This window comes from Chelon labrosus, assembly GCF_963514085.1.
Source record: "Chelon labrosus genome assembly, chromosome: 6".
Classification (NCBI taxonomy): domain Eukaryota; kingdom Metazoa; phylum Chordata; class Actinopteri; order Mugiliformes; family Mugilidae; genus Chelon; species Chelon labrosus.
The window spans coordinates 898,247-913,846 of record NC_140342.1 but is presented as its reverse complement, the minus strand read 5'-3'; the positions used below and the strand labels follow the sequence as shown (position 1 = coordinate 913,846).

Sequence of the window (15,600 nt, the reverse complement as noted above, 5' to 3'; positions counted from 1 at the left end):
GACCATCACACTTCCTCCTCCATGTTTGACAGTTGATGTCACACACTGTGGAACCATCCTCTCACCTACTCGACAGCGCACAGAGATCCTGTGTGATGAACTGAAGATTTGAAATTTTGATTCATCAGTCCATAATACCTTCTTCCAGTCTTCAGTAGTCCAATGGCGGTGTTTCATGGCCCAGGCGAGCCTATTTGTCTTAATCTGACATCTTAGCAATGGCTTTCTTGCTGCAACTCGTCCTGTCAAACCTGCAGCTCAAAGTCTTCTCTTCACAGTTGAAATTGAGACTTGCTTACTACGACCACTATTAAGCTGTGCTTGAAGCTGTTGTCCTGTGAGCCACCTATCACGCAAGCTGTTAACTCTCAGAAACTTGTCCTCTGATTCAGTTGTGGCTTTGGGTCTGCCAGATCTCTTCCTGTCAGAGTTTCCCCCAGTTTCTGAGTGCCTTTTGATGGTGAAGAAAACTGTACTCACTGACACCTTGACTTTCTTTACAGTTTCCCTGTAGGAAAGACCTACATTTTAAGTGTTATGATGGTCTGTCTCTCTTCCATTGTTAATTGCCTTTTCTCGCCATTTTTGTAGCAACACACTATTTTCTGCAGTACAATACTGTTCACCTGATGCTCATGAGGGTTTGGTACCACAGTGTGTTCCAACACTGCTTTTATGCAGACAGAGGGGGTTGTAAGTAACCAAGACAAGTTGGAACACCTGTAGGAATTAGTAGCACCAGCTTTCAAGGCTGATTCAGCTTTCGTTACTGCAGAACAGCTTTAAATTGTTAACCCACTTCGTGTTCCCTGAAAGAGGCCTTTTTGTGTAATTCTGAAATGTACATTATTTTTCAGTTTTGGGTAACCAAACCTTTTTTTTTAACCTCTGGCTGTTCAGTACTTACCTTTGTACCATTTCAAGCTATTCATTGGACTTGCACGACTTGAATTGTAATGAATAACTGGAAAAATTATCCTGTTCTAAAACTTTTTACATAGAGACTAGAGCCTAACTCAGCTGAAATTATCTTGTTTTTAATAAAAAAATAAAAAAACACAAATCCCCTTCCCAGTTTCACAAGCATTTTGTACAACTGTGCTCTTTGTACAACTGTGCTCGTTGCACAAGCATTTCACTTTTATTTTGTAAATGGTAAATGGCCTTGCTTTTATATAGAGCTTTTCTACCTATTGGTACTCAAAGCGCTTCACAGACACATCTACCCATCGGCTCACGCAAGCACTCACACATTCACACACCAGTGCCACACACTGGGAGCAACTGGGGGTTCAGTGTCTTGCTCAAGGACACTTCGGCATGTGGCACATTCCGGGGATCGAACCGCTAACCCTCTGGTTCGTGGACAACCCCCTCTACCTACTGAGCCACAGACGGCTCTAAGTAAATATATTTTTGTATTTTTCTATCAGTCTTATAAAAGCATATATCTAAACCATACAGTGTTAAAACTCATACAAGTATATTATTATTTTCTATAAAAGAAAAAAAACAAGCATTTCAAGATGCACATACTGTAGATCCTTTATTGTTAAACAAACACAACAGTGCCTTTCTGTTTCACGACCCTTTGTTTTATGCGACTGCTATGTATAATATTATCCAGCAGATGTCGCCACAATTGTATCAAATGCTTCGAAACACCTGAACCATTTCAACACAATTGCTTCAGATTGATTCAGTGGTTCAGAAAGCTAATATAAATTAGCCCTATGGGTGCTTCACTTCATCTGTCTCTCTTCTTGCCCTGATGTGTACACCACTATGGAACAGGGTAAATCTCATCAGACTCATCAGACCACATGACCTTCTTCCTTTGCTCCAAATTCCAATCTTTATGCTCCCTAGCAAATTGAAGCCTTTTTTTCCAGTTAGCCTCACTGATAAGTGGTTTTCTTTAGGCTACACAGCTGTTCAGTCCCAATCCCTTGAGTTCCCGTTGTATTGTACATGTGCCCTGAGTTTTACTGTTATTTTTCTTCGATTTGATTTCACCAAACATTTGAGTGATCGCCGGTCACGATCAATCAGGATTTTTTTTCCAACCACATTTCTTCCTCCAAGACACTATGCCCACTATCCTTCCAGTTTTTAATAATGCATGGATGGTTCTTAACTCAAATTTAGTAGTTTCTGCAATCTCCTTAGATGTTTCCTCTGCGTGATGATTTGACCCTTCTCAAACAGGCTAATATCTTTTCCACGACCACGGGATGTGTCTTTCGACATGGTTGTTTAAGAAATCAAAGGCTACTCATTGCATCAGTTGGGGTTAAATAACTTGTTGCCAGCTGAAAGATAATCACCCATGCAGTAATTATCCAGAGGCTCGTATCTATTTGCTTAGTTTAGTATTTTGTTCATGGTTGACTGTCAAAGCACTTTGTAAACACTGTTTTTAAAGGCTATATAAATAAAGGTATTATTTTTATTATTAGTTAAATCCAGGTGGCGACTTTTTTTTGGCCAGGCAGCGTATGTACTGTATATTAAAATAAAAAATGGTTCCTACTGTACTGACACTTCCACCATCCTGTCTCTATTCCACCATTCCATTCTTATCCTACCCTCAACTCCGTCTCTTCTCTAGCCTGTCCTAACTGTCGCTTTCAGTATGCGCTGTCTAAAGGAGGCTGCATACATTTCTGCTGCTCACAGTGTCGTTACCAGTTCTGCAGTGGCTGCAACAACCCCTTCCACACTGTAAGCCTGATGCACGCAGTATTGTTCATTATGTCATTATCTAAATAGAAATGGCAAAAGTGTCGTATCGTTTTTTATGTCTTACTATCTAGGATAATATTTTACTACACAGGTGATTAACATTTGATAAACCTGACATGTGTCTTCTCTTCTTCTAACTTCCCATCAGACTTGTGCAGTGAGTGAATGCAGTGTGTCTGGACTACATGCCCATCATCCCAGAGACTGTCTTTTTTATTTGAGGGACTGGGAACCTTCCAAACTGCAGGCTTTACTACAGGTACACACACATACTCTCATGTCAAATGCCTTGGGCATGTGGTAGAGTACATAGTAAAAGTTTTATTACTGTATCATCAGCATGTATTTTGGTACATAAGGAATAATGACTGGGGACAAATAGACTTCAGGAAAATTAATCAAATTTGGTTGAAACGTTCACTCTTACTTAAGGATGCACTGATTCCATTTTAGTTGTCAAAGGTCAAATGTCACTGTGACCTCTTAAAATACGCTTTTGCTTTTGGCACAAATGGTTATGAGTAGCCAACAAGTTATGCTCATGACAAATTTTTGAGTAAATTGTCTTGACAATCAAGTGTTGGTATTTTATAAAACTTCACTGTGACATAATATTGTGCAAAAGCACTTCCTTCAAAGTCTCTCCCTAGCAGTACTTCTCAAATAGTGGGTGAGGTGACAGTCAGGGGGAGAAGCAGGGGGGACTTTCAGTATTAGTGTCTTTATTCATGCTTGAACGATAAACAAGTCACTCTAGTCACTAGGTGACAGCAGTGCTCAAACTAATCAACAGACTGCCTGTTTAACCCAGTAGAAGTAGTGCAGGAACACCAGTGTATGGAGCTGACAGAGGGTATCGGCAACAGGCCGGTCATTTTGTGAGTGCGGCATCAGTAAATAAATGAGGCATGACAACTGAGAACCACTGCTCCATTGTGTGCATGGATGTTCTGTTGTTGTGCTCTCTGTTTGCTGACAATATTTTGTAATGTGTGTTGCTTTGCATCTCAGGGCCATCAAAGTGAGTAACGATCCGCTTTTTTTTTCTCTGTCACTCTTCAGAATAATGGAGTGGCCTTCAACACTGAACCTCCTGTTGAAATGCAGACAGGTGGGGCAGACCTCCTTGCACCTAAGTATTTCTTTCCTTCACTTTGCAGACTTGTACTTATATTCTACTTTGGAACCTTTAAAGTGACATAAGCACAACAATGTTGTCCGCAGTGCACACTGGAAGTTACCTTGTTTGTAGTACATCATACAGTCAGGTACAGTCAGTAACCTGTTTATGAAGTACACATATTACCACCTAATGGAGGAAGTTTACAATATGAATTTTCCTTGACCGAGAAAAATGGTCACTACTGCACAAAAAATACTGCTTGCAAAATAATGATAGACCTATCACACAAAATGTAACTCCTGTTTGCTATGCCTGTTTGACAAAGATAGAATGGAAAAAAAAAAAAAAAACAGTAAAAAAGCAAAGTGCCAATTAAATTACAGGCTTATTTAAAATTAAGCTGAAAAGAATAACCTGCAGGATTCTGTGGGAGTCCACTCTTAGTGAACATAAAAGGCAATTTTACAGAATTAGATTAACTAACTTCAGTACTGATGTTAAAGCATTCAATTTTGTAACTAGAACGATAACTCTAAATCATAAGTTTCTTACTGTTGGTTGGGGTGACTTATTTTTGGCCTGGTTTTTGTTACAAAGTTACAGAATATGTGTAATAAAAAACTACTATTATTATTATTGTTATTGTTGTTGATGATGATGATGTTATTGATGTTGTTGTAGCTGTAGCAACTGCTGTTCTTTGTGGATATTTCATTCACAATGATATGTTTTATTACTTTTTTTAAGGAGTCAGTTCAGGTGTATGGACTGCAAAGATGTGCACTTTGCTTTTATTTTTGTTACTATTTAATCTGCCGTGTGACTTATGTAGTGGTTTGAGACATTTTTGTTTATTGAGGTGAAGGTGTCACGTAAGCCCATTTTGGTTTTCTGCCGCTCTGCATTTAATTCTATATTGTTGGCTTTGCCTTTTATTATTTTATATTGTGCAAAATAATAAAAATGAAATGAATGAAAAGTAAAGGTGTAAACCTTAACATTTAGCTAACAGGGCCTAATTACAGCTGCACTGATCAGCTGTAAGTCTGTAGACTTATTGTAAGTCCTGTCATATAAGATATTGTTAGACATTAAGCCAGAACACAAAACTAATTTAACCACAGAAAAAGCTCTCAGCTACCATTCTCCTTAATCTTTATTCTTTATCACATAAATGTAATCTTCCGCTTCTGCTCTTTATTTCTCATTTATCTTTTTTCTTCTCTGTCTTTTTTGAGGTCTGTGTGGAGTGATAGAGCAGAAGGATGAGGGAGGACAGCAGCCAGATTCGGCTTGTGGAGCTCTGACCCAACCTGGACACGCTGGACTCTGCGAGTATGACTATTGCTCTAATCTACCACCACAACAACTATGAAAAAACATTATTATTATTATTATTATTATTAGACTCAAAATCTTCTGCAGCAGAGAGTTGTCTCTTCCCAGGCCTTTCCAGCCATTGCCTTTATCCACACCTCTGGGCAGGTGTGACTGGTTAAGACAATTAAGCCCATGCACCACCCAAAGGGTCTGTTCAGACCTTGCGTTAAGATCTGATCTCATTCAGCTTATGTTTGCAAAAATATGCATTCAGTCACCTAGAGTCAGGCCACATTTACACATAGCCGGGTATTTAGAGAAACGAATATTTCCTCCCCTCCGTTTTCAATAATAACATTGTGCACACAACATCGTTTTCAAAAAACTTGTCATTTACATCAACCTGCATAAATACGCCATTGAGCGCCATAATAACTATGCCAAACCTATGGGCAGCAGTATAGGGAAAAGAATAAAGCCATGCAAGCCAATCAAAATCCTCAGAATCGACACCAACGAATAACACGAGCGACTTCCTGTTCCTTTCAAAACAGCAAACATGGCGCGAAGTCACATGACGTTAAGCATTTTCTGGCGCATAATGTGACGTTTGAGAACCTAAAACCCCGTTTCTCCCAGTTGACACGGCAACACATAACCGGCGTTATCAGAAATCTCCACTTTGGCCGGAGTTTTTAGAAATAATCGTTTTCTGTGATAAAAACGGGGTTTTCGTGTAAATGAGAGGCCAAACCACAGGGAAATATCTGCGTCTTCCCTTCGTGTAAACGGGGCCTCAGTTGGGAAAATGTTTCATAGTCTATTGAAACCCAGATTTAACTTTAACTTTACTTTTTATGTAAGAATGGGTTCAGCAATAAAAAATAAATAAAAATAAAAATAAATGTTTTGTGATGGTTCTGTCATAATTCATACCTGAGGTCAGCAGAAAATCTGTAAGGGAAGCCATAGAGGGCTGTGCACAAAAGATGCCCTCACAAGACATGTCATAAATTATTTCCAAATCAAAATGTTCCAACTGATAGATTCTCATCCAAACAGATGTGTGCTGTAATAAAAGACCGTTTAAACTAAGTATTAGTCCAGGGATAAACATTCCTATTTCTGGCAGTAATGCTTCAGCTTTCAGGATTTCCTTGTTTACATGCTTTTTTTTTTTTTTTCCTTATATTTTATTCTCTGCTGTTTCTTTTATGAATTGCTGTTTCTTTTTATGAATTGCTGTTTCTTTTATGAATTACTGTTTCTTTTTATGAATTGCTGTTTCTTTTATGAATGTATGTACGGTGTCCTTGAGTGCCAAGAAAGGCGCCTATAAATAAAATGCATTATTATTATTATTATTTTGTTAGGTCATTCCTACACATTATACATATCACTGTGCAAGCTAAGCTATTTCTAAGCAGGCCACTACGCTCTGTTGTGTGATCATTCTAATGCGGTGGTGTGCTGGTTTACAGAAAGCATTACCGGGAGTACTTGGTCAGCTTGATCAACAGCCACTCCATTGACCCTGCCCCCCTCTACAATAGCAATGAGCTGCTTTTGGCCTGCAAGAGATACAAAGTGGATGACACTCCGAGGGATGAGGAGGACATCTTAACCTTCTACAACAGACTACTTGAGGTAAGTGTGCAAGCATACTGTATGTGTTTCACTGATAAAGATGCCTTGACAACATGACGGAGACTGTCCTCCTCGAAAAAACGACCACATAGGTCGTTTGTACAAGCGGCCTATTACGATCGTATGTTACGTTTCAAAGTTAAGCGACCTCTAGCGGTTGAGTAAATATCGACACTCGGGTCACAGTTGTCGTTTGGCATGCACCCAAATTACGACTCAGTGTTACGTGTGAGGGTGACCTCTAGCGGCATCATAATAAACAGGCTAAAAGCTGTTTTGATTCCCGCTCTAGAGCTGTTAATACGTCACTTAATTAAGTTTTAATAATTTTTTCACGCGAGACAGTAACCGTGTAGATCCCGAATATGTGATCAGTTTATTCAAATAGCGCCTGTTTGGAAGTTTGCTGTGGAACCAGCCGACCGGGAGCAGCGCCACCTGTGGAACCAGCCGACCGGGAGCAGCGGGTACACACGTGCATTTTGAACTGTATTATTAAAAGAAGGCTTATGATTTCGGCAGAAAGCCTAGTGACGTATTTGGACTCATTCGATTCCTGTCTATAGCTGTCCGCCGTGGATTGGCTGCGTTCGGTTTCTGCCACTCAACCAAGATACAGCAAAGTTGCATAATATTTTCAAATAAATGACTCAAATGCAATGTTGTGTGTCATTTCTCAACTTAAAGCAACTATAATCACTGCCATTACAAGTTCGGCTGTAGTAAATATTTCATGTGTTCAACAGATAAACCAATCCCAACCCTATCTACTGTTCTATAAAGCGGGAGAACCAAACTGTATTGCTTTTTGGCGTAAATAAAATATATTGGGCGGTTCTAAACACATCTCAAATAAACTATCTTTACTTTTTCTTAACATATATCAACTTAAAGCAATGCCATCGCTAGTTTGGCAATACTAGGTATTCGATGTAATCAGTATATATATCTTTTTACAAACCTATATAAAACTACAACTATCACATGACTTTGTATCAAGCTACATGTCGCAGCTCAAGGGATTTGTAGTTTCTACAACGATTAGTGATTTCCCAGAATAGGAGGTTATAAATAATAAAATGAAAAAATACCTTTTGATGCAGAATTACAGCCCTTCAGAACTTCTCAGAAGTAAGTCAGGATTCAAAGGTCAATAGTTCATTTACAATCCCCTAACTGACATATGCTATTCCCCAGGTTGAGACCTTTCCAACAATATCTTTATTATAGTCCTACAACAAAGTATGGATTTTCACATTTCATGGACACAGCTGTGCCCAGGCTTAGATTCAGAGAGCCTTTTGCGGGCTCTGCCCATGAAATAAGGACTTTTTTTTTTTTTTTTTTAAATAACAATGAGAAAAATCATGTAAGGTAATCATATCTGACAGATTTACAACTGAATTAGTAATTTATATTTTATCTGCTCATTTGTTTTTGCCAATTAATTCCACCAGACATCTTGAACCCGTGTGAAAACTACATCACAACAGCTATTTGTCAAGGTATATCCAAAAAAGTTCAAAAAAGGCAACTGGACTTGTAGATTTTAGAGAAGACGTTTCACCACTCATCCGAGTAGCTTCTTCAGTTCTAGGGGACTGGTGGGAAGTCTGAGGTTTAAATAGGAACTCCTCCTGAAAAAACTTGCTTGTTATGCTAATAACCAGAAACCGGTGCAGCTAATTTCCATTAACGACTGGGTACTTACCTGTTGTTGAGGAGGGGACTGTTTTGTCCCTGTCCTATTCCCTATGAATGGTTCTCTAATGACTCTTGTCCGTCAGAGGCTCCAGTGTCAAGGTGTGAATGAAATTGAAACTTCTTGGGGACAGAAGTTAAAACTGTAGCGTAAACAGATGTCAGATTAAATCTCAGTCCACCTCCTCAGACTTCCCACCAGTCCCCTAGAACTGAAGAAGCTACTCGGATGAGTGGTGAAACGTCTTCTCTAAAATCTACAAGTCCAGTTGCCTTTTTTGGATATACCATGACCTGGATGACTGAGAACCTTCACAGACACTATTTGTCAAGGGACTTTGAGTAAATCAGTCACACATACCGTTGTTATGATGTCCAATAGGTAATTTCTGACATCTGTGTGTTTCGATGAAAAAACAGCATCTCAACAAAACACTAATGAGGATATGCGACAGGGGGCATTCCTTGATTTCAGAATATTGTAACTTCTATCCTCACCTATAGCGTAACTACAGATTCACGGCTTATGCCTTTAACAATAAATGTTAATCAATTATGAGTAATTAACAAGCAATGTAAGCACAAAAATTCAGCTGCTGGGTAAGAATGTACTTCTCCATGACATGGGCTTGTCTTTTATGCTGGCTAAGCTACTGTAATGGGTGTGATTGGATGAAGTTGTCTGTTAACCCCTCACCATTTTTTAGTGAAAACAAACCTATTCAGGCTGCTAATTTATAAACTGTAAACAATAGTGAAACTGAATTGAATGGAAATGAACAGACAGAGACAGGTGGCAGGTATTTTATTTTAAAACATTACCAGACATTAACATTTATCATTCATGTAGCCTGTCTCCTCAAAGATCAAGCAAAACAGATCATAAAGCAGTTATATCAAAGAATATATAATAACTGATTTTAACTCTTGTCATCAATTAAATACCAGTCTGAATCAAACAATAAAAAATAATTATTAAAAAAGTATATCTATATTTGAACATTTTTGATTTTCACAATATGGCATAATCCCCTGTCAGTCTCTATAACTGCCATACAACACAGCAACAATAAACAATGCAACACAGCAACAATAAACAATGCAACACAGCAACAATAACAAAATCAATATGACACAGTAACAGTCTAAAAAAAATGTATTGGCTATTTCAGGAAGTTAGCTTTGACTGTTGTCTTTTGGCTCCCAGGAGTTTTTCCACTTTGTCCCACTGCAAGACAGACAGACAGACAGCATTAAGTATTACTGTTAAATTGTTTGAAAATTATTGGAAAATGTTCAATTTCCAATGACACATTGATTCCTCAGTTATGCAGACATTTTGTAATACCTGGTAAAATGATCCACATTCTGTATATGTATGCAACAGCCTATATTTGAAGATGATGCGATAAATTAGTGTAGCCAAGTTAGACAAAAAAAGTGCATTATGTAACACAGTATGCATGTAGTACACAACGTACATACTATGTAGTCAGGCACCTACAAGATACAAACATGTCATGTTTTTAATTTGCAATATAACATTACTCATAATGCTTCTAACATCAGAAATATAATGCACTGCAGAAACTTATGTCAGAATTTGGTTTCCCATCACAAATCATAGTAGTTGTTCCAATTAAATCAAATTGAATTGATTTGATTTCGGGCTATATAAATACAATTAGATTTGACTTTAAGCCCTTTTGATGCTGAATGGCATCAGCAAAACTGTCTAATCAAGGAGCTACCTGTCTGTTTAACTTCATGTTTACCCCTTATTTTCCAGTCAATATCTTACTATTATATGCATGTTATGTTCCTTTGTAGAAATCATGGCCAATCAAACAATGATGCAGGCTATGGGTTAAGAGAAGGCTGGAATGAGACTGTTCTCACTGAAACAGTTGGACAGATATTCATATAGTGAAAATAAAATTACTGATGACACACTTTTAAATGATCACTCTGATCTGTCAAGAGGGCCTCAGGGACCATGCCTGATTTCAGTCATAGGGCAGTTATAAATTAATATATTACTTAACTACTTCAATACACGCTTTCTCTTCAGAACAATAGATACTGTGATTGGTAAATTAAGTATATAAAGTATGATAATAGCATTTGAAAATCGGCTTACAGACACCAATGGACACCTGTCTTATCTGTCTGTCCTTTTCCATTCCAGGCTTTCACCTGTGCATGTCCTGACGTCTTCTGGAAGTCATATTTACATAGCTGTTATAATGCTAGCTGGCTAGCTAGCTTACTTTTCAAAAAAATAACATTTGGCAAGCGTTGTTTTAATGTAACGTTAGCTCTTATAACGTTAATTTTATCCCCCGTAGTCATTCTAGATAGTATACTAGACAGCGAAACAACATTAAAACGAGCTGACAACATGTTATATTGTTCTCAAATGTCAATTAAACACATTTGCTGTACTTACCTTAATTCATCCAACGATGACATACCGCGGATTAATCTCCGCAATCCGCAATACTCTCCTGTTACCGGTAGGAGCGCTATTGCAAGAAACGCTCCCATGGGTCGTATTCGAGAGCATATGCAAACGACCTGTGGTCGTATAAGTTGTAGGGTTTGTTGGTTTTTAACCCTTCTGACCACATTCCATCAAGGTATAAACATGTCATTAGCTATTGTATGGATTTTTGTGCCTCATGTAGGCTACAGACTTTAATGTTGCCTATAATGTGTTCGAGACATCTCTCTAGCAGCACATTCTAGTTCCCCATAAGGAATCACAAGGCATTCCCATGCATATTCAGTTCAATTCAATTTTATTAATATAACGCCAATAACGATACAAATAGTCTCCAGACGGTTTACAAAATCCACTCTGAAACCCGGCCTGAAACCCCAAGAACAAGCATGAATACAATGGTGGCAAGGAAAAACTCCCTTTTATGGAAGGGAGAGAGGGACACACAGCAGTTAACATGCTATACAGTTGAACTCATACCTGTCAAGTATCCCTGTAAGGTTGGTCGAGCGGTGAAGGCAAAAAGGAGGAGAACTCTATACCGTTCAACAGTCCATTTTTTTTTTTTTTTTCCCTTTTTCCCAGAAGTGAGCATGGTCCAATACAGTGCAGGTCAGCTTGGCCAAACTGAAGAAAAACTAGACTAAAGAAAAAGAAATCAAAAGAAAATAACTGAAATCCACTTAACTAAGATACAAACAAACAAACAAATCTAAAGGTCAAACTAGAAATCTGCACTAGGCTATGCCCCCTTCAAATCTGGGCCCCTGGCAATGGCGATCACTGTGGCCTGCTGGCCAGTCATATCTAAAATTCCCCCAAGAGAAACGCCATCTCCTGCTTATATAGACCGTGGCTCCTCCTACACAAGGGAAATACAATTAATAAATCAATTAACATTTGGCAGTGATTAATTCATACTCCTGAAAATGTTTCTATAAGTTAACAGTGAAAAATACATTGTTACATAATTCAAAAGAGTAAATATGACAGTCAACTGCTCAAATTCCATACTTAAACCAACATCTCCCAAAACTCCCCCTTATCCATACTACACTTGGCGCATTCAGCCGGGAGCTGGACCATAAATGGCATTCTAATGTGCGTGGCCTGGTTTGGCAGTTCCTGAGTCCAAAGGGGAGGATATATGTCTATGGGGAGGATGGCCAAGTACAGTCGAGAGGAGAGGTGAGAAATGCCAAAAGAATTAATCAAATAAAGATATTTAAAACACCATGCTCTGACTTTTGTTCTCTAATTCATCTATGAGACTGTGGCACAAAAGCACTAAACACAACTACACAACTAATCCGTTTCAATTTGTGCTAATTACCAACCTCAAACACCTGCCGGCTAGATGGTTTGTAAAGGTGACTAGAGGTGGACAAGCACTGAGTTAATTGTTCCTGTCTGAATTAGAGGTCACGGGGCATCCCTGTGACAGTCCCGTTTTGGCCGGGAAAGTCCCGTATTTTACCCTTCTTTCCCGCCGTCCTCCCGTATTAGTATTTTCCCTTAAATCTCCCGTATTTTAACCTGCGTTATTAAAATATAATAATACCCCGGGCCCGGGTGGAGTAAAAAAAACAAAAAAACTAAAGACATTCCCAGTCTGAGCTCTGTCACCAGCCTCGCAATAACTGCCGCCTGCAGTAGCCTACTACAGCTACTGTAGGGGGCAGTTGTCGTGAGGTTAGTGTGTGATGTCAGATGATGAGTGACAGCGCGAGAAAAAAAAGAAAAAAACAGAGATGGATGATGGACGCCACGACAGAGAAGGCACTCCTCCTGCCAAAAAAACAAAACCTTCATTGTAAATACCGAGATCAATGGGACAGCGAATTTACTTTTCTGAAGAGGAGCAGGGTGTGTCTGATTATTGTTGTCGTGACTACTGAGGTCAGGCACACCTGGATTAATCAGTTTGTCCAATAATGGCAGACAGGAAACAAAGGAGCTGGCTGAAGTTCAGGAAGTAGTGCAGCTGTGCATAAAGCCAATTGTAGTTTATAAGTGGTTGACAAGTGGTGATTTTAGCTTTCTTGTACACCTGGCTTAAAATGTAAGGCAGGGGTGCTCATGTCGATCGCGATCTACCTGTCGATCGCGTGCCATTGAAATTTTTTTTTTTAGATGTTAGTCTAAAACATTGCCACTCAGCAAACAGCAAGACAAACGTTCATCTTTATTTATTTTTACTTTATATTCGCAACATGCCCTCAGTTCAACGGCACACATCCACAGCCACGCACAACTTCAACAACTCAAGACCACCGTCTTTCTTAAAGAGACAGCGCTTGATCTCTCTTGCTAATTCCTGTCAATGCTCTTGCTGTGGCATTTTGAATCAATTGGAGGCTTTTTAAAGAGCTATTTGGACAGCCAGACAGTAATGAATTACAGTAATCCAGCCTGGAAGACACAAATGCATGAACTAGTTTTTCAGCATTACTGAGACAGGATGTTCCTAAATGTGACCATATTACGCAGGTGAAAGAAGGCAGTCCTGGTTACTTGCTTTATGTGCAAAATATAACACCAAGGTTTTTCACAGTAGCACTGGAGGCCAAGGTAATGCCATCCAAAGAAACCAGGTGATTAAATAATGAATCTCTGAGATGTTTAGGGCCAAATACAATGACTTCTGTTGAATGAAGTCAATGAGTTTAAGAGTAGAAAATCACAGGTCATCCAAGCCTTTATGTCTTCAAGGCATGCTTGGAGTTTAACCAACTGATTAGTTTCATCTGGTTTCATGGATAAATATAGCTGGGTGTCATCTGCATAGCAATTCAAGTTTATCCCGTGTTTCCTAATAATATTGCCTAAATTAATCCTGTAAATTATTGTTGTATTTAGTTAATTTAGTTACGTTACTAACTTCCAGATTATTTTAGGACCCCTGTCTTCTTTATATTTCTGACTCATGCTTCTCCTACTAAACACAGTGCGTATTCTGTACAGTTGATTCAGTGTATTATATTTCAGTTGGATACACTGCCACCCTCTTGTATTCTCTTTGCAGAAACTGATGGATGAAGTACCACTTGGGAACAAGGTGCCTCGCAAGAAATAATGCCACTTAATGTTTCCTGCAGTATGTTATTTTGAGCTTTCAACCTCAAACTTAAAAATGTAGATAAAACAACAGTAATTAAATTTAAATAGATTTAGCTCTTGTTCCTGTGATGGTGTAAACGCAGGAAAGATTTTACCTGGGTGCTTTTAGTTTTATTTGATCAATAAATTACTGAGGAAATGAGACATCTGCACACTTGCATGTAACAACAGTTCTGATGAACCACTTAATGGCATGAAAGGTAAATTGAAAAGGGAATATTAATTTATTGAATATAAAAGTTGTTGTTATAATCACTTTGTTTCAGAAATGAATAGCCAGTATTTTGTAATAGAAACTTCAGGCACCTTCCATCTTCTTCACCACCAGGTTACACTGTCCCAGTATACAGTAGCCCATACATGGAAAAGCAAAATATTGGATTGCACTGAACAGTAAAACAGTCGGTACACTCACAATGGATTTTTCTGCTTCGAATCAAGAGAAACATGAATGATCAAGAGAAAATGAAAATTTAGGTTGTTGAAAAATATATATATAATTCTTGATGAGGCCAATTTGTCTATACAGTTACATTTACAATTTGCTTAAAAAAAAGGCTGACTTTATCCTGACCAACCAATGTTCTGAAGTAATAGCTAAATAGCTGAGTAAATGATGGAGTTGATCTTCAGTAACTATTATTTAGTTGTGTGTCTTAATCCCAGAATGCACAGATGGCTCTGTGAAATATTCCCTGTATAAAATATGCTGTGAGATGTGTGAAAAGTAAATGATTCTGGTGAAATGTCTCTGATGCTTTTATGTTATTTTGCTTTGTTTTTGTTTTTTCCCAGTCAACATCCTGAAGGCATGCACAGTGATTTACTGGTCAGTGGTCAGACTATTGGTAGGGTTTGATTTCTATCTGAACTGACCCTTGCTCTGGAGCACTGTAGAGTGCAGCAGCTTGGTAAACCCAAGTTAAGCCCAACAATGTCTGGCTTACCCACCATTTTCACTCTGTTGTTGTGTTGGGGTCAGATGACGTCACCACCTTACAAGTTGTGTTGTTCAATTGAACTAATTTAATTAAGTGCTGTAAAAGTGTGATTGATAGGCAATAGTATCCCCAACTTGATAAATGTGAATGTGAACATAGTGATGATGTAAACTACTTTTAATGTCTTTCAGGGTTTATGTTGATGTCTGTAATCTACTTCGTCCAAATAAATGTTAATAGTGAGTATAAGTAGACTGGTTTTGTTGTTGTTGTTGTTGTTGTTGTTTTTCTTTTACACATCTTGAGGTCATGATGTGATTATTATTATTATTATTATTATTATTCATTCATTCATTCATCTTCTGTAACCGCTTATTCCTGTTAAGGGTCATGGGGTCTGCTGGAGCCTATCCCAGCTGTCATTGGGCGAGAGGCGGGGTACACCCTGGATAGGTTGCCAGTCTCACAGGGCGAACACAGAGCGACAGACAACCATTCAC

General features: G+C 38.5%; 1 protein-coding gene across 1 annotated transcript in view; it reads left to right on the top strand.

The window, feature by feature from the left end:
* Window positions 1-15,349, top strand: part of rnf31 (ring finger protein 31) — a 56,915-nt gene extending 41,566 nt beyond the window's left edge. The window contains exons 18-23 of the mRNA XM_084546204.1: window positions 2,612-2,724; window positions 2,894-3,004; window positions 3,808-3,856; window positions 5,107-5,203; window positions 6,670-6,835; window positions 14,065-15,349. Of these exons, the coding sequence (XP_084402330.1) occupies window positions 2,612-2,724; window positions 2,894-3,004; window positions 3,808-3,856; window positions 5,107-5,203; window positions 6,670-6,835; window positions 14,065-14,115 (587 nt within the window). The 3' untranslated portion in view covers window positions 14,116-15,349. The remainder of the gene's footprint in view (window positions 1-2,611; window positions 2,725-2,893; window positions 3,005-3,807; window positions 3,857-5,106; window positions 5,204-6,669; window positions 6,836-14,064) is intronic.
* Window positions 15,350-15,600: the final 251 nt, after the last annotated feature.